At 59.2% G+C, this 26,718-nt stretch overlaps 1 protein-coding gene across 2 annotated transcripts; it reads right to left on the reverse strand.

Moving 5' to 3' along the window:
- Nucleotides 1-211: 211 nt before the first annotated feature.
- HMX1 (H6 family homeobox 1) lies at nucleotides 212-26,423 on the reverse strand. Of its 2 annotated transcripts, none has more exons than XM_037983137.2 (2): nucleotides 25,807-26,318; nucleotides 212-341 (listed from the first exon to the last, which is right to left on the reverse strand). In XM_037983137.2, exons 1-2 carry the CDS (start codon nucleotides 26,202-26,204, stop codon nucleotides 212-214), a joined length of 528 nt encoding a protein of 175 aa, XP_037839065.1. In that variant the 5' UTR covers nucleotides 26,205-26,318. The 2 variants fall into 2 exon arrangements, with proteins under 2 accessions (XP_037839065.1, XP_008016219.3); XM_008018028.3 differs by lacking the exon at nucleotides 212-341 and adding an exon at nucleotides 21,669-22,950 and having other exon boundaries at nucleotides 25,811-26,423.
- Nucleotides 26,424-26,718: the final 295 nt, after the last annotated feature.

The raw sequence follows: 26,718 nt of genomic DNA on the forward strand, positions 1-26,718 counted from the left end.
CGCCCCCTGGGTTAAACTTCCCATTTGAAAGGGAATGAGTGTGCATTCAGCATAATAGGCTAAGTTACACAACAGTAACACACACAATCCAGGTAAGTGCACACACTAAGGTTTATTTCTTGCTCACATTGAGTGCCCCCTGTGGGAACACTGCTCCACGTGGTCACTCGGGGATCCAGGCTGACGAAGGCTCCACCATGTTGTGGCTGCATCATCCAGTCCCTGTGGCCTTCTCCACCATCCTGAGGCTCCCTCTGTCACTTCTGTTCACTTTGAATGTATCAGTGCCGGTCCCCTGCCCCTCCCTGCACTGCACAGGCTGCGGTGTAATCTTCTGGTGCCTGCAGGGGAGGAAAATCAGGTATTGGGAGCACTAGTCATGTCTGCACAAGGTGTCAGCTGATCCGTGATGCTCCACTACCAGCCACATGGCTCAAAACTCAAACTTGGCTCACAGAGTGGTCTCCAACTACAGGGACCTAGCACTCCCCTGGGAACTTGTCAACACAGGGGTTCCCACTCCCAGAAACTGGTGCAGTAGGACCAAGCTGGGAGCCCAGGTGTAACAGGCTCCCCTGGGATTCCAATGCAGTGGCCCTGGGGTGAGGGGCACTGACCAAAGGGTGAAGTGCCACCTGCAGCCCCATGAGTCCTGAGGAGGTCTCTTGCCTCTCCCACCTCTCACACTCCCCTGCCCACACCCCAAACCCCAAACCTCTCACCCCTCACCCCAGCGGGCATCGAACCATACACAGAGCTCCTCCTGGGCTTGTGAATGCCCCCTTCGTGTACCCAGAACCCCTTACCCTGGTCTCTAGGCCCATCCTTCATGCTCAGTTCCAATGTCTCCTCCTACAGGCAGTCTTCCTGGATCTGTTGATTGAAAATAATTGGCCCTTCCCCTGATCTCCAGCATGTTGTTGTTTTAGTGCTGCTTTTTAGCCCATGTTTTCATCAGTGGCCACTGCCAGGCACCCCCTGAGGGCAGGGTGCCAGCTAGGGGTTCCCTGTGTGCAAAAGTGACATGGGACACAGGAATGAGTATGATTCAGCTCCTGTCTCAAAGTGCCAGGTCCAGGGTTGCTGACACACTGGCTAAGTGGGAATTCCCTGACCATTCGCATTGTCGCATCAAGGGCTCTGAGAAAGTCTGCAAACAAAAGTACAAAGCCATTGAGCCAGGCGTGGTGAGGGATGCCTGTAATCCCAGCCACTCGGGAGGCTGAGGTGGGAGGATGGAGCCCAGGGGCTCCAGTCCAGCCTGAGCAACATAGCAAGACTCTGTCTTAAAAAAATTTTTTTTAATTAATTTAATTTAAAAAGCCACTAAGCTTCGTTTGATCTGATGTCTCCCAAGATTATCTTTGACTTAAGAATTCCTGGTTCACACCAGGAGGAGCAAGATGCTTCTGGGAATGTGGTTTGAGAAATGCTGTTCACAGTGAAGCCACATCTGCAAAGAGGTATTTCTATCACGGGATGCGGCCAATAGACGGAAGCCACTGAGCCCTGCTCCTCAGAAGGTGCTGGGCCCAGCAGAACTCCTGTCCTGAGGGCAGGCAGGCCTGAAGGAGCATCGGCCAGACACTGGACACGTGCACACCGCCCCTCTCTGTCCCCACAGAGATGCTTCTGCTCAGGGCTGAGGGCTCCCAGATCACAGATGTGGAAACAGGCTCCCGTGGAGCTGGCGGTGTTCAGATACGAACCTGGAACTGTGGTCTTTCCAGGATATGAGACCTGCCCTGACTATACCGCCTCCTTCATTACATCCTGCAGATAGTTGGTACTCTGTAATTGCTTTCTGGACACAAGAATAAAGAAACAGGATTCAGAAACAGGGGAATGGGAAGGATAGGAAGAACCACGGGGGAGGCTGGAGTGGCTCTGGAGAGGACCTGAGCTGACAGCGGATGGATGAAGTTGACCTGGAATCAACGAGTTCCCTATACTCCAGGTTTTACGGTAACTGGAACAAGCTCCGAATCCCTGGAGCGCCAGGTCCAGGGTGACATCTGAGCTCAGCGAACCGAATTTTGAATCTAAAACTCGACACTCGATTCAGTTACTGGACAATATTGAGGTATGTTTGGAACAACTTCGGTCTAAGAATCTGCTTTTTCAACTGTAAATGTTACGATAGCTAAATTCAGATAAAGTATTTCCAGTAAAATTTCGGCATCTGAATTGAAATGTGCTGTAAGTAAAAAATGCATGCTTTTGTGCTCTCCAAAGAGAGTCTGAAACATGTAAGCATCTTAATATTTTTATATTGATTGCATACTGACATAATTTTGAACATGTTGGATGAAATTATTTACACCTGTTTCTTCTTTAATGTAGCTACTAGAAAATTTATATCACATATGTGGTTCGCAGTCATAGTTTCTATTGGACAACGTCGCTTTAAAGCCTATGATATTTTGATAAAATGGAAATACAGAGTTTGTGGAAATTTTATGATTGTTTTTTACTTATCTGGGCGGAGTACTTAGAATGTCCTAATTCAATCCCCTTGTTTTACAAATAGGAAACCTGAGGCCAGAGAAGGCAAGTAAGTTGCCTGGGTCACACAGCATGTGGATGGAGCTAGGCCCATAGCTTGGCACTTGCTCCAGGCAGGCTTGGAGGTGCCAGCTGCTCTAGACCAACCTAAACCAGGCTCCCCAGTCCCCCTTTTTTCAGATACGCCTTGCAGGAACACAGATCTGCAGGCCACTAGAACCAAGCAAGATGCCAACACGCTTGACACCCAACCCAGGTCAAAAGATTACCCCAGGGCAAGTAGCAAGGAGACATTGTAAGGGCTTTTCCTGGTTGGCGAAGACCACAGGCTGCTGTCCGAGGGAAGGGCCTGGAGTCCCTGACACTTGGCCCTCTGTGCACAGCGCCCAAAGCCTCACCTTCCAACTACGAAGAGAAAAATGTTCCCTCTGTGAAAAGGTGGGCTGTATCCAGCAGAGGGTCTCCTGTCCAGCTCACGTTACGGCAGGAGCAATTCCTCCTCTCTGGACAGAGTGCAGCATTGTGGGGGTGGAGACCTGGCTGAGACGGGTGGGCCTCCTCCCCCTGCCCGCTGCTCCATCGTGGATGTCTTCTCTCAGAGCCTCGATCTTCCCATCTGTGAAATGGGCATATGAAGCGCGGGATGAAGCCTTTTCATGAGGTTGTGAGACGGGTCCAACCATGGCAACTGTCATGGGCTGAACTGTGTCCTCCCAAAATGTGTATGGGGAGTTCCTGACCGGCAGTACCTCAGAACGGGAGCTTATTTGGAAATAGGGTCTTCCTGAGGTAGGCAAGCTGAAATGCAGGCAGGGCCCTACCCCAAGCTGAGTGGTGTATGAGGACAAACGGAACTTTGGACACAGACTCACTAGAGGGAGGGCAGTGTGAAGCCAAGGAGAAGGTGGGCACTCGGCTGGCACCATGTGGCCTCTAGCCCCAGACTGTTGGCGACCATCAGAAGCTGGAGGGGACAGGATGGGTTCTCCTCTAGAGCCTCTGGAGGGGCACAGCCCTGCTGACGCCTGGGGCTCAGACTTGTGGTCCCCAGAACTGCAGAGAAAACATTTCAATTGTCTGAAACCTGCCGCCTGTGGCCGTTGGTCCTGGCAGCCCCAGGACACTCACAGAGACACGCAGGGCAGCTCTCCTGGGGACGCCCGGCCCCCGCGTGCAGTCTTCAACTATCATCAGGCCCATGTGGGTGCAACCCCCAGGATTTTTCTCCCTCTCTTCCAAGCCTCTGCCCTTGCTGGGTGGGGCAAGAGGAAATGGGGACCCTCACAGGAGGTCTCTGAGCTGGAACAGCCCCTACAGGCATCGGGTGTGGTCTACTGTTTGTCACTTAACTCCATCCTCAGCCCGGAGTCCTCAGAAGAGGGTTCTCTGCCCTTGCTTCCCGTCAGGGGGACCCGATAGGAGGGACACAGGTGGGCAGGTGACAAAGGAAGTGGCCATGGGTGTGTCCCAAGCCCTGTGGGTGTTGGTTTCTCTGGGCCTCCTTCTCCCACAGTCCCACAACCCCCTAAGCCCACCCACGTGCCAAAGAGTGTCTCACGCAGCAAGCCTGGCACCCGATGGGCACACAGTGAGTCTGTTGACTGAATGAGTGAAGGCAGATGGGGTGCTGGCTGGGGCTGGGTAAGGAGTGGAAGGGCGGGCCACCCAGGTTGCAGACTGCTGGGAAGAGGGTGGGGTTCCCAGGAGCCCCAAGCTTAGCCCAGCACTCTCCTGACCCTCACATTTCTACCCCTCAGAGCCAACCTCTCCCTGCACCCACCTGCCTGTGGGGAGCCTCTGCACAGTGTGGGAGTCCCGGGCACCACCTTGGGGTGGTCGGCTCTGCCCCGACTCCTTCTGGTGGGGTTCCTGGAGGTGCTGTCTCCATTCCGACCACCCCAGTCTCCACTGGCCCTGCTGAAGCCCATCGTGGCCCCTCCAAGCACTGTCCCTTACCCTGACCTCGGGTTGCAAGATTAAGCCCAGGTTCCTGGCTGGGGTGGAGGCTGTGCCCTCCTCCAGGCCTGACCTCTGCTGCCTTCCCTGGCCAGCTGCCTGGACTCCAGGCCTCTCAGGCTCCCACAGCATCTGCACCTTGCCCCACAACACATGACTCATCCAGGATCGCCTCCACCACACCCTATCCCACCTCCCACCTTTGTTCACACCATCCCTTCAGTTCAGAATATTCTTCTGGCTACCTGCCCCTCCGCCTCCCTGTAACACCAGTGTTAGCGCCTGCCCTTCCCCGCGGGAGGGCATCACCACTCCACTCACCCAACCCTGCGACTCGATCTCCGCTCCTGGTCTGGATCTGGCATCGCTCCTGCTGGACCCAGGCTCCTCAGAGGCTGGGACTGTTGCTGCCAGCGTTGTCTGGAATTCTGGTGTCCAGGACGGTGCCCTCATGTGCTGGGTGCCCCAGAGAGTACACTGCCTCTCCAGACACAGCTGTTCCCTTGGCCGGACTGGGCTCCCCCAAGGCAGGGACCCTGGAATTCACTTCTGGGCCCCCGTGCCTAGCGCGGGGCCCTGGCAGATACTCTCCAGGCTTCTGGAATTCTGAACGGCATTCCCATTTGCAAACACGAAAACAGAGGCTTGGAGTACCTGAGCCAGCTGCCCAAGGAGCCATCGCTGCTGAGGATGGAGACCAGACCCTGTGTGTCTGACCCAAGCCTGAGGGCCCCCTTTGGTTTTGGGCCCTTACGACTCCGGAAGGACAGGCTGGGATCTGAAGAGGGTTCGGGTCTTCGTGGCAGAACAAAAGACCTGCGAATGGCCCCACTCCCACCCAGGCTTTCTTTCCCACAGCCTGAGCCCAGGGACCACCTAGATCCAGCTTGGGAGAGACCCAGGACCTTGACAGGACAGGACGCAGAGGTGGACATTCCCACAGCTTCCCTCCATGGCTCCCGGTGGGGCACAATATGCCCCGAGGGGCATCTGAGAAGCGAAGGCGGCCAGCACGGTACTGCTAGAAGGTCTCTCATGGTTCATCACCGGTCAGGGCACCCTGTAAGCTCTGATGCCATCCAAGGGCCCTCTGTAGAACAAGCACAGACACATCAGCTGGATACAAGACCCACTAAGGCCCACTCATGGATCACCAAAGGATCTGCGGGCCTCAGGCCAGGATGCCCTGGAAGGGAAAGAGGAGGCCTGGGACCCACAGTCATCTCAGGCACCGATCTGCCATGGGCCTGTGGGTCAGTCTCTGGGCCTCTCGGGGCCTCCATTTCGCCATCATAAAACAAGAGCCTGAACTCCAACCCCCAAGTCCAAGGACTCTCCCTCCTGCTTCCCAGTGGGGTGGGCCTCCCTGCCATCCTGGAAAGACCATCATTCCCACCAGCAGCCCAGGCCCGGGCACTGTGGGGACACATGTCCCTCCGCTCATGCCCCAGGGGCGGGCAGCAGGCTGGAGACAGCTCCAGGTAGAGACGGGAGGGCCTTGAACCTGTGCCCTGTGTCAAGCAGGCACCAACAGACAGAGGAGCCTTGAACCTGTGCCCTGTGTCAAGGAGGCACCAACAGGAAACCATAAAGGGCTCAAGCTGGTTCCCAGGCAGGCAGCCCCTCTCGTCCCCAGACACGGCGGTGGGAGCGCAATCCAGGGTCTCCACCCCTCCTGACTCCTCCAAGCCCTGGCCCTGGCTCCGAGGGGCTGTGGTCAAGGAGAGCGTGATGAGTATTGACCCTGCATTCACTGGGCAATCACTCACATTATTTTGGGTAACAGGCCTTGGGTGAAGCCAACTGAGTGGCAATTTGTAAGAAAAATAACAGATGGGCTCAGCCAGCAAGGCAGACATCCAGTGAACGAGGCTGCAGGGAGGCGTGGAACCCGCTGGAGCCGCCTGAAACCCAGGCCTTCACGCCCGCGTCTGCCCCACTGCACTTTGTCGCGGAGCAGCTGTAACGACCTTGGCTATCGTTTTCTGAGCACCTGTGACCGATGAGGAAGTGGTGGATCAGAGAAGTCGGGAGCCTTGCCCAAAGCCACACAGCCAGGGAACCCCAGTCCTCTGCGCTGGGAGTTCCTCCAGGTTGGCCTGATTCCAATGCCCAGGTTCCCTGCTCTGCACCACACTGCCTCACAGGAGGCTGCATGCCCGGGGCCTGGGTGTAGGGGACTGGACGCACCCCACCCCTGTATCTGAGCTCAGGGGAGATGGCGAGTCAGCCCCTGGGGCTGGGTAAGAACCAGGGCACTGGTGCAGCTGAAAGGCTTTACAAGTCCTGGTTTTGGTGCTTTGTGGCCAAAGCTAACAGCATTCTCTTTTGTGTAGTTTCCCCTCTGTGCAGGGCTTCCAAGTTGCCTCTCAAGAAATACTGTCCCTTCTGCTTTAGCAACAGAACTCTTTGAAGACAGGGGTAGCCAAAGAGATGAAAGCAGAAATCAGTGAAAGAGGCTTCTGGGCTATCTCTAAAAGCTGAGAGGAGGCCCACCTTTGCCTCTTGCCTTTCCCCTTATTCCTGAATAAAAGGGGAATGTGAGGGCTGGTGCTTCGGCAGCCATTCTGTGACCTGGAGGATGAAACCTATCCACTAAGGATGGCAAAAAAAAAAAAAAAAAAAAAAGCAAGATAGAAGGAGTCCCTGGGTTCCTGGCCACACTAGCCCGGGGCTGCCCACCTCCTGCTGTGGCCAGTGCTCTGTCAGCAGCCAAACACAGATTCTGACTGACCCAGTTTACAAAGGCCTCCTGTATTAGGGTATTGATCCTATTTCTTAAATGGAAGCCAAGTCATGGTAGCTCACCCAAGACAGAAAGTTTTTTTTGTTTCTCACAAACAAATGAGTGAAGCTGGTAAACCGTCCAGTGGGTAGGACAGCTCTGTCCCAGGTCACCAGGGACCTGGCTCCTTCTATGCAAGGCTCTGCTTTGCTCTAAGTAAATTGTCCTCACCTGACTATCACAGTCCCAATCCAGGCAGCCAGGAAGGAGAGAGTCTGAGGGTCACCCAACTTCCTGGGAAGACAAAGATCTATCCAGATGTTGCCCGCTGCACATCTCATGCCCACTGGTCAGAACCTCATCATGTGACCAGGCTGAGCTGCAAGGGAGCCTGGGAAATGTAGTCTTTAGCTAAGTGCCCAACTGAAATGCAGAAAGGTTCAATTAGTAAAAGGCAAAAGGGGAGAACGTGGCTGGGCGTGGTGGCTCACGCCTGTAATCCCAGCACTTTGGGAGGCCGAGGTGGGTGCATCACCTGAAGTCAGGAGTTCAAGACCAGCCTGACCAATATAATGAAACCCCGTCTCTACTAAAAATACAGAAATTAGCTGGGTGTGGTGGCAGGCACCTGTAATCTCAGCTACTTGGGAGGCTGAGACAGAATTGTTTGAACCCTGGAGGCAGAGGTTGCAGTGAGCCAAGATCACACCACTGCACTCCAGCCTGGGCCACAAGAGTGAAACTCCATCTCAAAAAAAAAGAGGGGGGAAGAATGGATCTCCCCTTTCCTCACCCTGAGATCAGATAAAAATGTATGAGTATTTTTAATCTTTTTATAAAGCTTTTTGATTTTTGCCTTTACATCTTGAACCAGCCTGAGAGGAAGTGTGTGCCCTGAGCCAACCCATGGCCCCACCCTGCCGTCCCCTCCTGCCGATCCCTTCATGGTGTGGGAGAAACAGCTGTCCATCCCCGCCCACTACTTCTCCCTGTCTTACCCCGCCTCAAATGGGTCCTGGAGGCCTGATGTGAAGGGCACATGTCCCTGCCCTCCAGGAGCTTGCAGCCTGGCAGTGGGGGTTTGGCAGATCCTGCTACACCTCCAGGGAAAGGCTCAGGGGCTGTCGGCCAGCCCTGGAGGGTAACAGCTGTGCCCAGGGCTAGGCTCTATCTGCCAACAGGGCCCGGGCCCCACACAGGCTGGTGCTAGGGGAAACTTGAATGGGATGAAGAGCCTGACACTCACAGAACCTGCTCAAATCAAGGTACACATTTGCCATAATGCCAGTGAAAATATCACTGCTGGGACAATCCTGTGTGCTTATGTCAAGGAGGGGTGTTAAACTTCACACAGAGGCCCGGACACCTGCGGTGGTTATGTTGTGTGCCGACTTAGCTGGGCTGTAGTGCCCGGCTGTTTGTCAAACTCCAGTCTAGATGTCGCTATGGAGGTATTTCTGAGGTGGTATTAATATCAATGTACTCTGGGGAAAGCGGATGACCAGTCATTGGATGGTGGGCCTCACCTAATCAATTGAAGGCCTGGAGCACAAACACTGAGGTTCCCAGAAGCAGCAGGAATTCCCTTCCAGGCTGTAACACAAACACTGCCTGGGCTGCCAGCCTGCTCCCTGTGGAATCTGTCCTCAACACAGCCACATCAGCTCTTGCCTGAACTTCCAGCCTGCCAACCTGCACTACAAATTTTGGGCTTGCCAGGCCACGCGATCATGTGGGCCAATTTCTTTAAGTTGCATACGCACTCCCTGTCTGTCTCTCTATCTAACTATTCTATGGATTCTCTTTCTTTGGAGAACCCTATTTCCTAAGTACAATACAAAGAAAAACATTCAAAACATGAAGTCTAAAGTAACAGTAGTAAGTCCAACATCATCCAGCACACTTCAAACTATTTCGTAGCTATAATCACAGAGAGGGATACATTCTACATCCTAAATTAAATCTGCAAATACAGAAGAGTGCAAAACAATTTCAGTGAACAATGGGAATCCTAGCACATGAGAAGCACTCAACTTCTTTCTTCCCTCACATCCTTCTTATGCACGAAACACAGGTGTCCTGCTAAGTACAGTGAGTCCCCACACAGCAGACACCAGCAGGCAACCATCTCTTAACCAAGAACAGGAGTGACGCCCACACCCCACCGTGCACTTCCCCCAGGGCCTGGAGTCCCTCTCCCCCATGGACTCCATGCAGGTGAGCCTCTCAGGTTCCTGCTCCAGCCTCATCACAGACCAGGAAGAAACACGCTGTTAGATTCATTTTACAGACCTGGATTCAAGCCACAGCTAACTGGCCATGCAAGGCTGACCTCCACCGAGCGGCGGCGGTGAGGATGAAGCTGCTGTCTCATTCACCCGTTTATCAGTGAGGATGCCTACCTCTGCAGCCCTGAGTAGCTTGCTGGGATGGCACAGCCTGAATCTTGTCCCCAAGGAGCTCACCGTCTCACAAGAAAGTCAGACGACAAATAGCCATGAGGTCAGGGAATGCAAGGGAGGCAATGATGGGCGGACCCGAGACTGTTGGGGGCAGGGGGCGGGGGTCTCCTAGCAGAGCCTGGGGGTCGGGGTGAGTGCCCTGGGCGGATGGCCAGCTGCTGGATGAGCCACCAAGTGCAGGAGTCCTGGCGGAGGTCCGAAAGGTTCTCTCACCTGGCACTTAGCAGGGCTTCATTCAGTGAGAGCCTCCTGGAGGCTGGTCAAGGATTCACCCTCCAGGACACTCTGCAGCTGGGTGATGTGGCCAGGACCCTTGGAGACTCACAGCCTGTGGTCGGGAATGCATCTGCCCTCGCAGGTGTGAACTGGGAATGAAATGTGACCCAGAAGTCACAATGAAAGGCTCAAGTATCTTTGGGAATGTCACCCACCGCAGCTGAGGAGGTTCACGTGGGGGCGGGAAGGGCCTGGGGAGTGTGAGAGGCTGGGGGTGAGAGCCAAACTGCCTGCTGATCCGCAGAAGCCTCTGGACTTGGTCTCTGAAAGCGGGATCCAGAGGAAGCTGGAAATAGGAGGTTCCTGTAGGGGGCCGGCCTGCCCTTCACCTCCCCACTCAATGTGGTGGGGTCCCTGGGGATCTACTCCCTCCAGCTGACAGCAGCATGCTGGAAGGGAGCTTGGGGACAGATGAATGATAGGACCATAGAAAACCAAGGGGAAAAGGTCACTAGTATAGAAAAAACGTGTGCTCACAGTGCATGCCCAGCTGTGCAGGCTGTTCATGGGAAGCCACTGTGAGCGCTAGGACCCGTCTCAGCTCAGTCCAAGGGAGAGAGGGAGGGAAGGGCCCTGAGTGGTTTGAGTGGCATGTGACCAAGTGAACTTCCTACCTTCCAGACAGGCCATAGGCAGTTGATAGATTCCTTTTAAAAAAGAAAGAACCGAAAAAATGTGTCAAACAATCATGGCAGAAGCGTCCTATTTAGAAATACAGAGGCAGGTAGGAACAGAAAGAGCTGGCAGGGTTGACAGCTGTGTCCTCTGGTGGGGTGGAACGAAGATTCTCTTCTGGTAGTGGTTTAGGTTCTTTGTAGAAGTGGAGGCCACTTTAAATTGTGTGCTGAGGAGCTCTGGTACAAATAAAGACTAGAAGGAGGAGAAGAGGCGGGGCAGGGGAAGGGGAGGAAGAAGGGGGCACTAGGTCTGAATTTAAATCGTTTAGGCGTCTATGTAGGCATTTTTCTTTCTTAAAAAATGGGGGATTCGGGTGGTGGCTACACAGGTGTGTACATTTATCAAAATTCCTCCGATTGCACTCTTAAATTTGCGCTTTTCTCCCCAAGTACATTCACCTCCCTTTTTTTCTTTTTTTTTTGAGACAGAGTCTCGCTCTGTCGCCCAGGCTGGAGTGCAGTGGCCAGATCTCAGCTCACTGCAAGCTCCGCCTCCCGGGTTCATGCCATTCTCCTGCCTCAGCCTCCCAAGTAGCTGGGACTACAGGCGCCCGCCACCACGCCCGGCTAATTTTTTGTGTTTTTAGTAGAGACGGTGTTTCACCATGTGAGCCAGGATGGTCTCGATCTCCTGACCTCGTGATCCGCCCGCCTCGGCCTCCCAAAGTGCTGGGATTACAGGCTTGAGCCACTGCGCCCGGCCATTCACCTCCCGTTTTTAAGCCGGAGGGGAGGGAGCGTTTCCATCTTCTACCGGTTACACGTTCGAATTTCGTGCCTTGGCGATGCATTGCCTGTTTAAAAAAATACATACATCATAGGGGAAAAACTTTATCAAAAACTCTGGTCGGGCGCAGTGGCTCAAGCCTGTAATCCCAACACTTTGGGAGGCCGAGGCAGAAGGACCACTGGAGTTTAGGAGTTCACGACGAGCCTGGGCAACATAGAACACCCCTTCTCTACAAAAAATAAAAACTAGCCGGGCGTGATGACCGCGCCCGAAGTCCCAGCTACTGGGAAACTGAGATGGGAGGATCACTCGAGCCCAGGAAATGGAGGCTGCAGTGAGCCCTGATCGCGCCACTGCACTCCAGCCTGGGCTACACAGCAGACCCTGTCTCAAAAACAAACTGAAACTCTGGCTTCTCCAGATAGTCGAACTTGGGATGCCTTTTGTTTTCAGTGCTTGTATTTTCTGAATTTTTAAAATAACGAACAGTCTCCTTGCGACTTTAAACGCAGTGCAGCCGTCGAGGAGGCGTCGGGGGCAGATGGGGTTGGACGCCGTCCCCACTTCCTTCCCTGCAGCCGCCTCCAGGCCGCCAGCCTCGCCCAGTCGGAGCCTCAGTCCTGGAGGGTCCGGCGGCGGAGGCCTTCGCCGGAGTGGCATTCTTTTTGCCAGTGGGACCCCCTACCCAAGTAGGAGGCAGGAGGCGGGGTCCGGGGCTGCCTCCCCTTCCTCCTTCCACCTTCCCCCGCGGCTTCCCTGCTGCACCGGGCCTCCCGGGTCTCACCCCGAGTTTCCGCACCCGGCGGGGCGCGGCTTCAGGCCCAGCTTCGCTCGGAAGTGACGGCTGACCTTGAGCCCGTCCCTGGCCTCGGCCCCGCACCACCCGCTCACCCTCCTCGACCTGTGGAACCCGCAGCCCAGAAGCCTCTTTGCTAGCACGCAGGGGTCTCCCAGCTTCCGGATCGTCCTGCGGTTCTGCCCTGGGTCTGAGTCTGGAGGTCCGAGAAACAACTTTGGACTTTTCTGGTTGGACTGTGTCTAAATCGTGCATTTTGCGCGGCAGGGGACTCGAGGTCTTTGAGGATCCCAAACTGCCGCAGCCCCTCCCTCCCCCTCTCCTTGCCCTTGCCCCTGCCCCTGCCCAGGGCAGTGCGCTCCTCCAGGGTCATCCACAGGCGCAGTGCCGAGCCCCGGGCCCCACTTCCAGAAGCCGTGTCTCTACGGGCCTGTGGGTCCTGAGAGAACAGGGCTTCGGGCGCTCGGGGAGAGGCGGCGGAGGAGGGGTTAAGCCGAGGGGTGGCTTTTAACGAAAAAGAAGTTGAAGCATCAGCTAAGCCATTAGGGCTAATGCGATGTACTGTAAGACGGGGATCAATGCCGGGCCTCGGGGACCGGCGTGGGGGAGGGGGCAGCAGGCCGACCGCCCCCCAGCCGGGCGAGGCCCCCGCCCATTTGGGGGAAGTGGATTTTCGCGATTTAAGAAACAAACCCAAATCAAATGAGCGAGGCCCGGATGTGCTGACGCTGCGGTTACGCGCGCGGAGCTGGAGCCGCGAAAGCGCTCTGGGAAGGGCGCAGCGTCGACCACAAGAGGGGTTGAGAAGCTGAAGCGGAGAGGTCCGGAGCAGCAAAGAGAGATGCCGACAGGCAGAGAAAGAGCGAGACGGACACACCGAGGGGTTAGGGGGCAAAAGGAAGCAGCCTCAGGAAATTTTCGCAGAAGAAAAGAGGACGGCGCGGCTGGGGATGCGCTTCTGGGCCAGGGGCGGCAAGACTCCCAGGAACTCCCAGGACCCCAAGACCCAGGCGCCTATTTGAGCTCCTTTGAGTCCGGCAGGAGACCTAAGTCCATGCAAGATGGAGAGGCCCCGGCCCCTACCTTGACCAGTCCCCTCGCCGGGACGCCAGGCGGGGAGTGCCCCTGAGCGCAGGGCGCCGGGCGTCTGGGCCCTCGCTTTTGGCGGCCGGGAGAGGTTGGCACCATGACACGCACACATACACCAATGCCCCGGGCCCGCTAGGGACGCTGAGTTCCAGGCAACGAAAAGCGAAGGTCCTGAAGTCGGTCCTGAGTGCATTCCTTCGCAGGGCCCCGCCGAGAATGAAACTCTCGGAGGATCGCCACTGGGAGGTCCTGGGGGGACACTGGGGTGGGTGAGCTTCTTCAAAGACTCGGTTTCCACTGGGCCCTCCCATTCCCTCTTCTCTTCGTCACGCGGGGCAGGGCGGGGAGGGAATAATCCCTCTGGTTCCTGGGGCACCCATTGTGCTGGGGTGCGCCCTCCTGGCTGGACCCACCCCTTGCTGGGTGCAGGAGCAGTGGGGAGGAAGGAGGCCGGTGGCTTTGGCTTCTGAGTAGCCCACCTCTGCCTCTCCTGGGGCCACATTGGGCTTATCTGTAAAATGGGCACAGGTGAGATGGGGTTGGCCAAGGTCTCTTTTAGCAGGCTAAGGGTCTGCTGGGGAGGCGGGTTCACTCCAAGGCTGGCACCCCCCCCCATCCCACACCTCTTGACAGTGCCACCCTCCAGGATGTGAGGAACCCTAGGCAAATATGGGGGACTGCTGTCTATATAAACAGTTTTAGTCACCCCAAATTCAGCATGTCAGCACCATCCCCTTAGCGCGATCTCTCCAGTCCCGACTGACAGCCCTCCTGAAACCTGGGCCTTACAAGTCTAACCTGGCTTGGCGCTTCCACCCCAGTCCCAGAAAAGGCCTGCGGGACTTAGAAAATTCCAAAAAATAAAAGGCACTCCACAGTATGGGGCCCTCTGAGGTGCAGCCTGGGGGCACAAGGGTACCGTCTCTGAGACCCCCATGTAGAGAGCCCGCTGGAAGAGGGAGAGGAGGCTTGAGGAAGTGGGGACTGTGCGGGACCTCCGGAGCTGACACCCTCCCCCACTCACCCAGACCAGGGGCTGAGCTGGGCTCAGCATCCTCACCTCCTCGCCGTCATTGCCCCCATGGAGAAATCGGGACAGAGCCTCTGCCTTTTCTACACACGTGCGTGGTCTGTGTGACGTGGAGTCGCACTGGGACCGAATGGGGACATACCCTCGCCCCTTTGTCATCGTGGAAATACCATGGAACAAGACGGGCTGATCAGCTCCCGGCCCGAAGAAAGCTTCCAGGGGAGGCGGAAGGGCCATTAGTCATTCCAGAGCAGGCGCGGGCAGTGGCCCACGGCTCTGGGCCTGGGTCTGTGTCCATCTCTGGATACCCAGTTCCCGCGACCAACCGTGTGGTTGGGAGCAAGGAGGCACAACTGCCCGTGGTGGGAGTGGAGGGCTTGGGTCCCCATTAGGGACGTAGCAACCGGCAGAGCCCCAACGGGGCCGACTGCGGTGCAGACAGCCCGGACTGCGTCAGGGGCGCAGCGGCGTTCGTGGACCGCCGTTGCGCACGCGTCCGCGGGCCAGCAGGGCCCTGGTGCCTGGACAGCCCCGGGTGCGCGCGGCGTGGGTGCCCTGGTGCCCCAGTGAGAGCATGACTGCGCGCCGAACGGAAGTAGGGGCGTCCCCTGACCTTTCCTATGCCCGGGGCCAAGACAGCTGGGACCGATATAATGCAGGGGTCCGGGTACGGGCTGAGGGGACCGACCCGTGCGTTGAGCGCCTCGGAGGTGCTGCGGGTCCTGGTGGGTGCTGAGTGGGAACACGGAAGGCTATGTACACAGCAGCAAGCCACGAACCCTCGCTCCCGTCATTACATCGCGCCGCCTTCACCCCTGCTACGATGACCACTCCGCAGATGGGCAAGACGAGCTCAGAGAGTTGTGAAGTGACTTTCCCAAAGCCACACCGGGCCAGTGTAGGCACTGCACGGTCCAGGAATCTAACCCTTCCCGACGAAAAGTGGGGAGGGAAGGTCTCGACCCGAAGGGGCCAGGCGGCAGAGAGACACGCGTCCCCCGCCACGGGCTAAGACGCAAGGCGGCCCGCCTTGTCTCCACCTGCGCGCCTCGAACTTCGCTCCGCTCTAGCCTTCGGGTTAACACCGCTTCCTTCTAGAAGCCTAACGAGGCCCGGGCGGGTCAGACGCCTCCCTTCTCCACAGCCCCAGGCCCTGCCCGCAGCTTGAGCTCAACGCCCTTCTCGGGGTGGCGGTGGGAAGACCGGACAGATCCGCTTTGCAGAGCCCGAGGCGGGAAGGGGCCGGGTAGGGGAGGGGAGCGAGAAGGGGCGAGGTGAGAACCGAGGGGCGGGGCCGAAGGCTGAGCCAGACTTCCAGACGCCAGAGAGACGCCAGGTGAGCCGGGCGGGGGCGGGCAGGGGCTCGGGCGCCAGCGGGCAGGGCGGGGGCGGGGCCGGAACCGCGGGGAGGGGGCGGGGCGCCCCGGAGGGCCGCTAGCCGGGAAGGTCCCAGGCGGCCAGAGACTGGGAAGAGGAGGGGCCGCGCCGTGTCCGCGGGGTCCCGGGCACAGCGGAGCTGGCGCCACTGCCCGGGTTCCGCTCCATCTAGCTCCGGCAGCCCCGCGGGCCCGGGCGCCGCTGCTTTCCTCTACCTGCTGGGAAGCGCAGGCCGGGCAGGGATGAGCCTGGCAACAGGGCCCCAGCGGGGCAGGGAGGGCCCGGACCAGAAGCGGCGGCAGCGACTTCCCACTGCCCGACCGGGCGACGCGGGGCACAGGAGGGTCGGGCAAGTTGGGATCAGAGTGCCGCTGCGCCCCGGAGTCCGCGCTTCCCGCGTCCTATGCCAAGAAGCCTCTCCGCAAAGAAATAAACACGCCCGGCCTCCCCGACCCCTACTCGGGCCGGTCGGAAGTAGGGAGAATCACGCCCGGGAAAGGAGGGATAGGGAACCACGGAAGAGCCGCGGCCACCAGGGGAGACGCACGCGCGGGCGGGATCCTCGAGCACCGAGAGGAGAGACCAGCAGAGGAGCATCGGGAGAAGAGAGGCGAAGGGGACCGCGGAGCAGCGCAGGCGGAGCCCCGTGGACACGGCCGAGGCTGCACTTCAGGACTGTCCGCCAGGCGCCCTCCCTGGCGGTTGGCGAAACCCGAGGAGGCCCACAGCTCTGGCCTGGGGCGCCGTTGTTCCAGGGACCTCTGCGCCGCTCCCTGGCGGCTCTCAGGACCCTTAGAGCCCCGGGATCCAGGGCCCCAACCTCTTGCCAAGCGGGACGCACCTTTCGCGTGGATCGGGCGCTGCAGACCAGGCACGCCAAGTGAGTCAAGGAAGTGCCCGGAAACCAAAGACACGCACCCGGGACCAAGAGGAGGCAGCTGCGCGCAACCTCCCAAACCCTGCAGCGAAGTCGGAACCGCGTCAGCGTGGGTGACTCGGGCCGGGAGGCGGCGCCAAGGATCCGTCAGCCCTTGTCCGTCCTCCCTGGTCTGTCCTTGGTGCGGGCTGAGGCCCCCCCATCGGAGGAGACGCCCCGGCGCCAGGTGCCCTGGGTGGGGGAACCCAGAGTGGGCACCAGGACCAGTGGAGAAGAGGCAGAGGCCGGGAAAGCTGCGTGGAAAAGAGGAAGGGTTAAGACTGAAATCGTTCTACAGATAGCACATTAATCGGTTTAAATGCGAACATTCTAGCTAAGCAGAAAAACAATTTTAAAAGCAGAGTGCAAGCTGGACCAAAGTGAGACCCCGATTGGGCGGAAATAAACCTGCAACCAAAACAGCCCCAGGCAGAGATTCAGCCGCTCGGAGCACATACCCCTAATGTTTCTTGGTAGTCACTTTTTGAAACATTTTATTATGGAAATTTTCAAATATAAAACAAAATCGAGGGAGCCTTCAAACGAATTCCCATGTACCTACCCCTATCCCACAGTTCTTAACCCCTGACCAGTCTAGTTCCCTCTGTTGGCCTCTTTATTTTTATTAACTTATTTTTGTTGCCTTATTATAAAGCAAACACAGACACATTTTCACTGAATACATAAATGCATTTTCACTGATAATAACTTTCTTAAAAATAACAATACGGCTTAAGTCACAATTCTCAGTAAATCCACACTCAAAAGCAGTTGGCTTTTGATGTTGGACGTGCAGACGGATTTCCATTTGAACTTTGCTGCAATGTCCAGATAATAAAAAGCACTATTACTTTTGTAATAAGAAATAAACAAAATCTCAGCCCCACGGCTCCCGAACCTGGCGAGGGCCGTTTGCTCCCCAGGCGGTGAGGCTGGCTCCTCCACCACTTCGCTGTTCTCGGGGCCCTCTTGGCGCCTGGTCCTGTGTGTCCTTCCGTGCATGACACGCAGAGCTTAGCTCTGTGAGAACAGGGCTGTCCCCTCTCGGCTCACCTGTGAAGGGGTGTCCACCTCTCCGTTTCCCTGCAGGGCAGCCATTCATTGGGTGATCCGCCCTGGGGACCTGGGGATCGGAGGGTCCAGTAGACACTTCTGGCGAACGAATTTCCGGCGGCTGCGACCCCACTTCCTAGCGGGACCCCGGATAGGCATGCCCACTCTGGCTACCAGAGGGGCAGGGGGGGCCAAAAGGTATGAAGCATATGAGTGCACAGGCGGGGAGGAACAGCAGCTGCACCGCACGGCGCAGGCGGGTGGAGGAGGGCGCCGGGGAGCCTCAGTGCCACCCTGCCCCAGAATTCCTGCCCCTCGTAGAACCCTGGTTTCCCTTTCCAACCAGTTGTAAGGTGGGGGGTGGGGGGGAAGGCCACGAAAGACTCTTGGGGGAGACGCACTGACAGAAAGGGAACGAAACCCACCCAGCCTCTCCCACCTCCCTCGTGCTGCTCACCCCGCCAGGGTCCAGCGCCTTCTGCCTCCGCCCAGCTGGGTTGCCTTCGGAGTGGGCTCAGAGCCAAGGATCTGGGAAGCCTCCCTGCACGCGGATGGGTAAGGGTACTGGGCACCCCCCCCCTGGATCTTCTCATGGTGCTCCCAGCTGAATGGGAGTCGATGGGCAGCGGAGTCCCATGAGGGCTCGGAGTGCAAAGGCCAAGCTAGGTGGAGCGCACGGGGAATCGACACCTCCAAGGGCAATGCCTGGGTATCTGTCTGTCTCTCATTGTGGCTTTGGAGGAAGCCAGGAGGACAGAGCCCCGGTTGCTGCCTGCGCTCTCGGTCAAGGGCCTGAAGTGGCCAAGGGCAGTGCCACCACCTGGGGGAAATGGGGCAGGCCCAGTTCAGCCTCCAGGATTCCAGCAGCTCCCATCCCTGTGGAATTTGAGCTAGGCTAGGAATCTCTGCTCAATAGTCAGTTCCCAAGGATAGGACCCTTAAGCCCAGACAGCACATCCCCCATGCCCAAACACCACCATAGTGGCCTTTCCTGGTGCTCCAGGTATGGACTTTGCCTTCGGAGGTCCCGGATGCCCAACACTGGCGGGGGACGGGGAGCTGATTTCCTGCCTCTCAGGCCAGCTCCAGTGGGGATTCAGCTTTTGTAGTCCTAGAGCACTGAGAGGCCCAGAGGAGGTGGGTCACCCTCCAGTCCCACTACAGCGTGGGTCCTGGGAGCTGGGGAGGGATGTCCTGCTGGCCTCACTCAAATCACAGAAGGCCCAGCATTTACAAATTACAGACCCCAGTCTTCACCATAGGCGTGCGGTGGGAAAACCAAGGCCTGGAGAAGAGAAGGAGCATGACTACGGTCATGGGGAAGTCGGACTGGGTCCAGCAAAGGAGTGTGTCCAGGCTGTCCAGAGCCCGCTGCACCCAGTGGTGTTCAGGGCTATGCAACTGGAAGCCCTGAGCAGCTCAGGGTGGCCGGAATCCAGCCTCTGGTGCAGAGAGGGTGAGGTGGTGGGTGGAACCCGCGAGGCGGGAGGGCGCATGGCGCATGTGGTGGAGACAGATCGAAGCCATTCATCTTCTGCCAGCGGTGGAGCCAACGCGCACGCCCGAGGTGCACCCGCGATCGATGGCGCTGGAGCTTAGGACTCAGAGGGGCCAAGCTTACCCCCAATCTGGTCCTGTGCACCCTCCAGGGCTCCGTGGGTTCCGAGTCCTACACTGCTTCTCTCTGGTTTGTTCTGCCTTCGGTGCCAGCCCCAAGACGCCAGAGCCCCACGGATAACAGGGCAGAGCCAGGTTCCCTGAGCCCAGTTGGCCTAATCCAGCTTTGTTCTCTCTTACAGTGTTCTAGGCCCCAGCCCTTCCCTGAGCTCGGGAACGGTCCCCTCCTCCCATGCCGGCTCCCTCATGGCTCCCTCCTTCCCACCAGGGTGAGCCCTGAGCCGCGGCCCTTAAGACACTCTCCAACCCGATTTTTAACTAATTCTATTGAAAGACACATCCACTCTCTCCGAATCTGCCCTGCATTTGAACTGTGTAGACCCTGCACCCTCTGATGCTGGCTGCCAAGACTAAGCTTGGTGACCGGTTCTGTGGTTCCCCAGTAGCCAGAGTGGTCGATCAAAAACCAGCACCCATAGGGCCCTCACCCTTCCAGCTTCCTGGTGGCCCGGAGTCAGGTAGCTCCCGGAGTGGTTACGGCCACCTGTGAAGGGCTCCAGTGCTGACTGATCCACCTTTAAGGGGATCTGCCCGCAGACCTTGGCGCCACCACTGCGCTCAGTGGTGCCCTGCAGTTGCCATGCGACCTTGGGACCACACCCACGTCGGTCAGAAGCAGTCAGATAAAACAGTTGCATCACAGCGACAACCTCTTTAGCCTGAGCCTCAATGACCCCCTTCAAATAGGGGGAGGAGGCAGGCAACCTCGAGGTGCAAGTGCCTGAGACCTTGCCAGTCCCGAGCAGCATTGCCGTTGGGAAGGCCGAGGTGGTGCCACGGGCGTACAGTTCCTGGACCTCAAAAGGAGAGGCTGCTGCTGCTGCTTCTGCTTGCCAGGCCTATGTGGGGTTCTGAGGCTCTGCGGTGTCGCCGGCTGTGCCTTGGCCCCTTTCCTGGACTCAGTGATGTGTCCGATGACTGGGTGAGGCCAGCACAAAAGCAACAGAAGCCCAGAAGGTGAGGGTCCCAGAAGCCTCAGTCAGGGGTGCGAAGCCTAGAGGGCCCAGTGGGGAGAGGAGTCGGAAGGGGCAGGGGGTTTGGACTTTGCCTGAGGAGCCACGAGGGGCCTCTTGTAACACCCCTTGCCCCTCGTGGCCGCAGCCAGGAGCTTTCATTTCATTTTATTGAGGCCTAACCTGAGTCCCTCCCAGATGAAACTGAGTGAGAATGGACTTCCTGCTTTAGCCAGGCAAGCAGTTGGGGGGCAACCCCAAAGCAGGGAGGGAGCCCAGACACAATTCTGGGAAGGGCTGGAGGAGGCCCAAGCAGCAACAAGCCTGCAGGATGGGGACTGGGTTTTGGGGGAGGGCTGCTTCGAGGCCAAGGATGGCCACCCCCTCTAAGAATCTCTCAAAATGCCCACCCCGTCATGACGCAGGGCCTGGAACCCACAGGTGTGGACCTGAGGGCCCAGAGGCTGAAGGAGGCCCCTTGGGCTTGCCGGAACCCTGGCCTTACAGTAAGGAACCAACTGATGGGCCAGGGTGGGGGCGGGGACTTGGAGGACATGATTCTGGATCAGGAGCTGGATGGTAGAGACACACAGATGCACGGACCCCAGACCCACCACACTGTCTCCTTGGCCATCTGGCACTACCTTGATTGCCCCAGGCCCAGTGTATGGCCTGGCTGCTGCCCATCTCACCTGGGGAGTGTCCGCACCCAGGTGAAGCAGGGGAGGGAGACGGGTTTTCTTAGGGGCTCAATTCTGCCATGGAAGTGACCTTTTCAGACCCGAACAATGTCTTTCTCCTAAGCTCAAACACACACCAGTGTCCCTCCCCCACCCAAGGCAGGGCCCAAAAGCAGCCAGCTTGGGGCTGACAGGTGGGGTGGCCCCAGTGGCCCAGAACAGGGAACAAGCTCTCCTCCACAGCCCATCACCATCAGCCGTGAACAGCTTTGCCCACCGCCTGAGTCCTCCAGCTGACCAGAGACTGCAGGCCAGGAGGAAGGCCCGAGGCAAGAGCACAGTGGCCTGACCTTGAGTGCCACGGCTTTGTTTTGGCCCAAAGAAAAATTCCATACGAGATAGGAAAGGGCTGTGCACACGGGGCGCCACACAGCGGAGCCGCTGTGACAAATGCCAGCGGCCTTCGGTCGGCCTGTGCCTTCACCTGCTCCTGCCTTTCGGTTTCAGTCAAGGCTCTAGAACTTCGGACACACCACTGTCACTTCCTTCTCCCTACTCCTGGCTGCTGGCCCTTCCCTGTGGCATGTCATAGAAGAGAGGCACAGCGCCCACCACCTCCAACTAGGGTCTGTCTGACCCACCTGCGCCTGGCCCAGCCCTGGGCTCCAGGTGTCCCCAGTCAGCACTGAAAGGTGCTCCCAGGAGGGACGGCACCTACCGCAGCTTCAGCTGTCCCTGCCCTCTTGATCACAAAGCAGTGAAACTGTCCAGAAAATGTCCCTTTTTATTCCATACGCAAATAAGTAGATTCATTTAAAAAAACAACCCAGAGGCCGCCACGTTTGCAGAGCGCCCCAGCCTGCCTGCTCCTGGAAAGGAAGATGGACCCACAGGTCCAGGTCCTTTCTCCACCAGCACCCGCGGGAGGCGCAGCGCAGCCCTCCGCCCCCCTGCTGTCTGGGTCCCAGGAAAAGGATGTTTAGTGTTGGGGGCAGTCTGTGGGGACAGTCACCGCGCAGCCTTGGACAGCCGGTTCCGAGTTTTCCTTTGCTGTGCTGGGCTTGGCTTGAGGGCAGCTGCCCCGGGTGGCCGTGGCCGACCGCTCCTTGCTGAGGCCGGGGGTGGCCGTGGCTGCGCAGCCCAGTCTCTGCATTGCCCCCTGTTTGAGTGGGGATCCAGCCTGGCAACTGGGTGGGGCGTCCCATTACATTCTAGAGGCGCTCCCCACAGGGGCTGAGGCCCGCCCGGCCGCGGCCTGCGCTCCGAGGTGTCTAGAAGGCCGCAGGAGCGGCCATCCCTCCCTTTAACGCCCCCTGCGCCCCGTGCCTGCCGCTGGATCGCGCGTCCACACAGGTCCACAGGGTCGCGGGGAGAGGGCCCGGCGGGCGGGGCTCACACCAGGCCGGGCATCTGCGCCCGCAGAAAGGGCACGGAGGCGGCGGCCGGGAAGGCGGCCAGCGGGTAGGCGAGGGCCCCAGAGAAGCCGAGCAGCGGTGGGGGCGGCGCGGGTGCGGCGGGAGCCAGTGGGAAGGGCAGGGTGGCCGGGGGCCCGGCGGTGGCCGCGGCAGGGGGACTTTCGTGGTAGAGCACGGGCACGCGGACCAGGCGCTGCGCTCCCGGCGGGGACAGGCTGGCCGCCTCCAACTCGGCCGCCAGCTGCCGCTTCCACTTGTTGCGGCGGTTCTGGAACCAGATCTTAACCTGCGTCTCGGTGAGCTGCAGGGAGGCGGCCAGGCCGGCACGCTCTGCGCTGCTCAGGTAGCGCTTCAGGTCGAAGGTGGACTCCAGCTGGAAGACCTGGCTGCGGGAGAAGACTGTGCGCGTCTTCTTCTTTCGGCCGCCGCCCACGCCAACGCCACCGCGGGTCTCCCCCGCCGCCGCCGCAGGGACCTCGGCCAGCTCCGACGCCTCTTCCGCGCCGGCCGCCGGGCCCCGCGCCGCCAGCTCCGCTGCCTCCCGCTGCACCGCTCCCGGCCCGGGGCCTCGCGACCAGGCGCCCTCAGCACGGCCCATCTCCTCGCCCGTCTCCGGTGAGTCCCGGTCGCTGGCTGCAGGGGAGAGAGGGGCACCACCGTTGGTTCTAGGGTACTGATTACTAGACTCAGTCACTGAGGCCAGCCGTCCCCACCTTGAGATCGCCCACAGCCACAAGCAGGGAGACTTTCCAGCACAGGGCTGGGCACCCAGCAGCTCTGGGGATGCACGCAGAGGCGGAACCATAGGAGGCAGCCCAGAGACCAGGGAGCAGCTCCAAACCAACACCCCACAACACACACACAAACACAAACGCACACCCATGCCAGAGGACAACGAAGGATGCAGAGCAAAGAAAAGAAACAAAAATACTACACACGAAAAGCAGGCTGACCCCGGTGAGCACTTCCCACTCCCAGCTGCACCACGGGTGGCCTGGAAAAACACACAAATCTCCCGCAGAAGCCCCTGGACAAGAGGAAAGATGTCCTTCCGAGAAATGTACACACCGAAAAACAAGCACGGACACCCCCTGCCACCTGGCACCCAGACCCACGCCAAGGCCCCTAGACAGAGGAAAGAAGAGCTCGCAGGCCTCTTCCCGCGCCCTCTGCCCGCTTGCACAGAAACATTCCATAGTAGGAAGACAAAACAATGCAAAGGATCCCCAAAAGAGAACTCCCATCAGGTGAGGCCGTCACCCCCACACCGCATCTTCCTGTAGCCCTGACCCAGTGCCCACAAGGCAAGTCCACACCAGCCACAATCATGCTCAAAGGGAACACGGGCACATGCCACTCCAAGCAACATGCAGCAGCTGAGCCCTGCCCCAAACACCTTCTAGACTGGAGGTTCAGCCTCATGGGTTTGGGGGTAGAGAAGCTCACAGGGGGTGTCTGAGTTCATGTTCCAAGTACCAAGCTCCCCTACTCATCTCCCAGAAACAAGAAGAGACCCACAGGGCTGGCAAGGGATGATGTCAGGTTACAGATGCCAGCTGGGACCCAGAAGCGCTTGCCCAGACTGAAGAAGGCAGCCGCCTCCCACTGCAGGGCTCTGAAGGCTGACTCGGACCCGCTGCTTTTCTGCCTTGGTCTGGAGCCTCTCGTGCAAAGGGCAGGCCCTGGTTGACAGGTTAGAGGTGGAGGCAGACTTTGGCCTAGCCCTGGGCCCTTGGAAGGCTGTGCACTCGGCCGGGTGTGTGCTTGCAGTGTATTTGCAGCATTTGCACGCTCATGCACAGGGAGCACACACTGGTGGGCTTCTGTGCGTGGTTCCAGCTCTGTGCCTCGTGCCCAAGGAGTGTGCGCATCCCACTCATGCCCGTGGCCAATCCCCATGGCGTGTGCCCTCACAGCGCCCACAGAGGAGTCAGGTAGCAGGCTGTGGTGCATGCTACTAGATCTGGGGAGTCCCTGCCTACCTGCAATACCCCAAACTCACAGAGGCCATATGCTGTCACAAGGCACTAGGCTGACTTGTCAGCTCTGGTGAGGAAGCGGGACCCTAACCCGCTTGGCACGAAATAAGCGGGAGCCGCCTCTGCAGAGGTGCAGGGGTGCCTCCTGGGCTGCAGGAGGGGATGCCTTCCAGGGATGAGCAGATAACAAATTTCATCCTGAGAAGCCCTTTCCAGAATCTCCCCCAGAAGGGCACTAGACAGAGTCGCTTGATTTCTGGGAAACCACGGAGGCCCTGCTCTAGTCCACGTGAAGGGGGTGGGGGCCTGAACTTCCTGAGTGTGAGTGTCGCGATGTGGGTCCTTTTGCAAGGGGACACTCCACGACATGGAAAGGGTTGTCTAACGAGTGAGTGGGGGTCATAGGCCACTTACTCCCCAGCACATGCTGATATTCACACAGAGGACAGCATGGATCCCAGAGCCAGAGCCTGCAGAGGGACCACGTCCTCAGCTGGCCTCAAGGTCCCAAGGCTGTGTTGGGGGTGGGGGGCTGGCTAAGCCAGGGCTTGGGAGGTTGGACTGGCTTTCCTGGCCTCCCTCCCAGGGGTCTTCCTAAAGGGCAGGCCCTAAAGGGAAGCAGTGACCCTGGAACCCTGGGGAGGGGAAGCAAAACTAACGGGTCAGATACCCAAGCAAGGGAGCAGAGGGGTTCTGGGGTTGAGAAGTCCCCAGCCCCAGTCTCGAGCCCTCAGCAGGGAACAAAGGCAGGGAGGGGGAGGGGCAGAAAAAGAAGAGAGAGGGGTTGGACTGGGGGCTTCAGAACAGGCTCCCTCCTTGCCTGGCACAGCCCGTGCCCCTCAAGGACTAAGAGGGAGGCCCAGGCCCCTGCCCCAGGCTGTCTGCAGCGGGCACAGGGGAAACGGGAGTCTGCGGGGGCACAGCTGCTGTGTTAAAAGGCTCCCCTCCCCAGCCCCACCCCCACAACATTGAGCCCTCTGCTCAATGCCCCCGTTTATTTTTCCACGTCTGACGCTACTTTGTCTCCCTTTCCCTCCATCTCTTCCTTCTCTTTTATCTCTCAGATCACCCTTGGGGTTCTTTTTCCTGCATCTTCCCTTCCCCCCACCCCACTCTCTCTCTCGAAGCACATTCCTTTCTTCCTCCATCCTCCCATTTTCTTTTTCAGCCTTTTTCACCTTCTCCTGTATCTTTCCCTGTCCTCTTTTACTCTCCTTTCTCTTTTCTTCAGCCGCCTGTTGTCCCCTGTGCCCAGCCTCCCTGGGACCGGAGGAGCCCAGCAATGGGTGAAGCTATGGCCTGCAAAACCTCCTCGTTAGCGGAGCTCCTGCCCCAGAGGGTGGGTCTCCAAACCAGCCCAACCAGGGCTCCGTGGGGGCCCCACACGGCCCAGACGCCGTTCCACAGAAGGGTGAGGATGGCCCAGAACGGGCGGCGGCAAGCCCGAAGTCCCTGAGCAAGGGAGGAAGTCGGGCCCCGCCGCCTGGCCCACCCCTCCTCGCGCCCTCACTCACTGTCAGGACTGAGGCCGCCTCCGTAGCCACCGTGCGCCCGTGGGTACCAGCGCGCTGCGCCTCCGCAGCCCAGAGCGAAGGGCGGACCGGGACCGGGGGGCGGACGAGGACCGAGGCCCAGCGCGCCCGGCCCGAGCAGCGCCCGGGCCCGCGCCTCCCCGCCCGGCCCGGTGACCGCGAGCAACTGTCGCCGCCGCTGTAGCCGTCGCCGCCGCGCCTGCTCGGCGTCCTCGTCCTCGGGGTCGTCGTCGTCCTCCTCCTCGTCCTCCCGGCCGCCGTCGCCCTGGGCCGCGCGCCCTGCGCCCTTGGCCTCGGCTGCCAGCAGGTTCTCGATGAGGAAGGAGGAGGCGCGGGCCGGCGTGGCGCGCCCGGGCTCCGTCAGCTCGTCAGGCATCGCGGCCGCGGGCTTCTCGGGCTCGGCCGGGTGCTCGGGCCCCGCTGGGGATGGTGGCGCGCGGCTCCCGGGCGCACGCGCGGGCCAGCCCTGGAGCTGCTACCCGGAGCGCTGGCGTCGGGCCCCGCCGGGCAGGCGGCTGCCTCCGCGCCGGGCTGGGCTGGGCCTGGAGCTAGTGCGCGCCGACAGCCGATCGGGCAGCCGCCTGGCTCGCCTTTCAGGTCGCCGTCCTGGTCGCCGCCGGGGCGGCCTCACTGGGGGCGGGGAGGGGGAGGGGCCAGCAGGGGCCGGTGGGGGGGTCGCGGGCTAGGCCGGGAGGGCGGCCCGCTGAGCCCCAAGGACGCTGCGCGGGCCCCGAGCGCCGCTGCTGCCGGCAGACGCTGCCCAGACCTGAGCGTGCGGGCGGCGGCGCAGCCGAGGGCGGGCAGCCCCGGGCGCAGGCGGGGGGTCGCGCTGGGTCTGGCCCCGCGTGATCAGTTCCCCCGTCCCGCGCCACCCGCTCCGGGGGGGCGGG

This window comes from Chlorocebus sabaeus, chromosome 27 (genome assembly GCF_047675955.1).
Source record: "Chlorocebus sabaeus isolate Y175 chromosome 27, mChlSab1.0.hap1, whole genome shotgun sequence".
NCBI lineage: Eukaryota > Metazoa > Chordata > Mammalia > Primates > Cercopithecidae > Chlorocebus > Chlorocebus sabaeus.

Bases quoted from the DNA above. Each gene is read 5' to 3' on its own strand.
- HMX1 (XM_008018028.3), bottom strand. From the start codon at position 26,204: ATGCCTGACGAGCTGACGGAGCCCGGGCGCGCCACGCCGGCCCGCGCC. The intron at 22,951-25,810 runs GTGAGTGAGGGC...TCTCCCCTGCAG, and splicing joins AGGCGGCCTCAGTCCTGACA to CCAGCGACCGGGACTCACCG.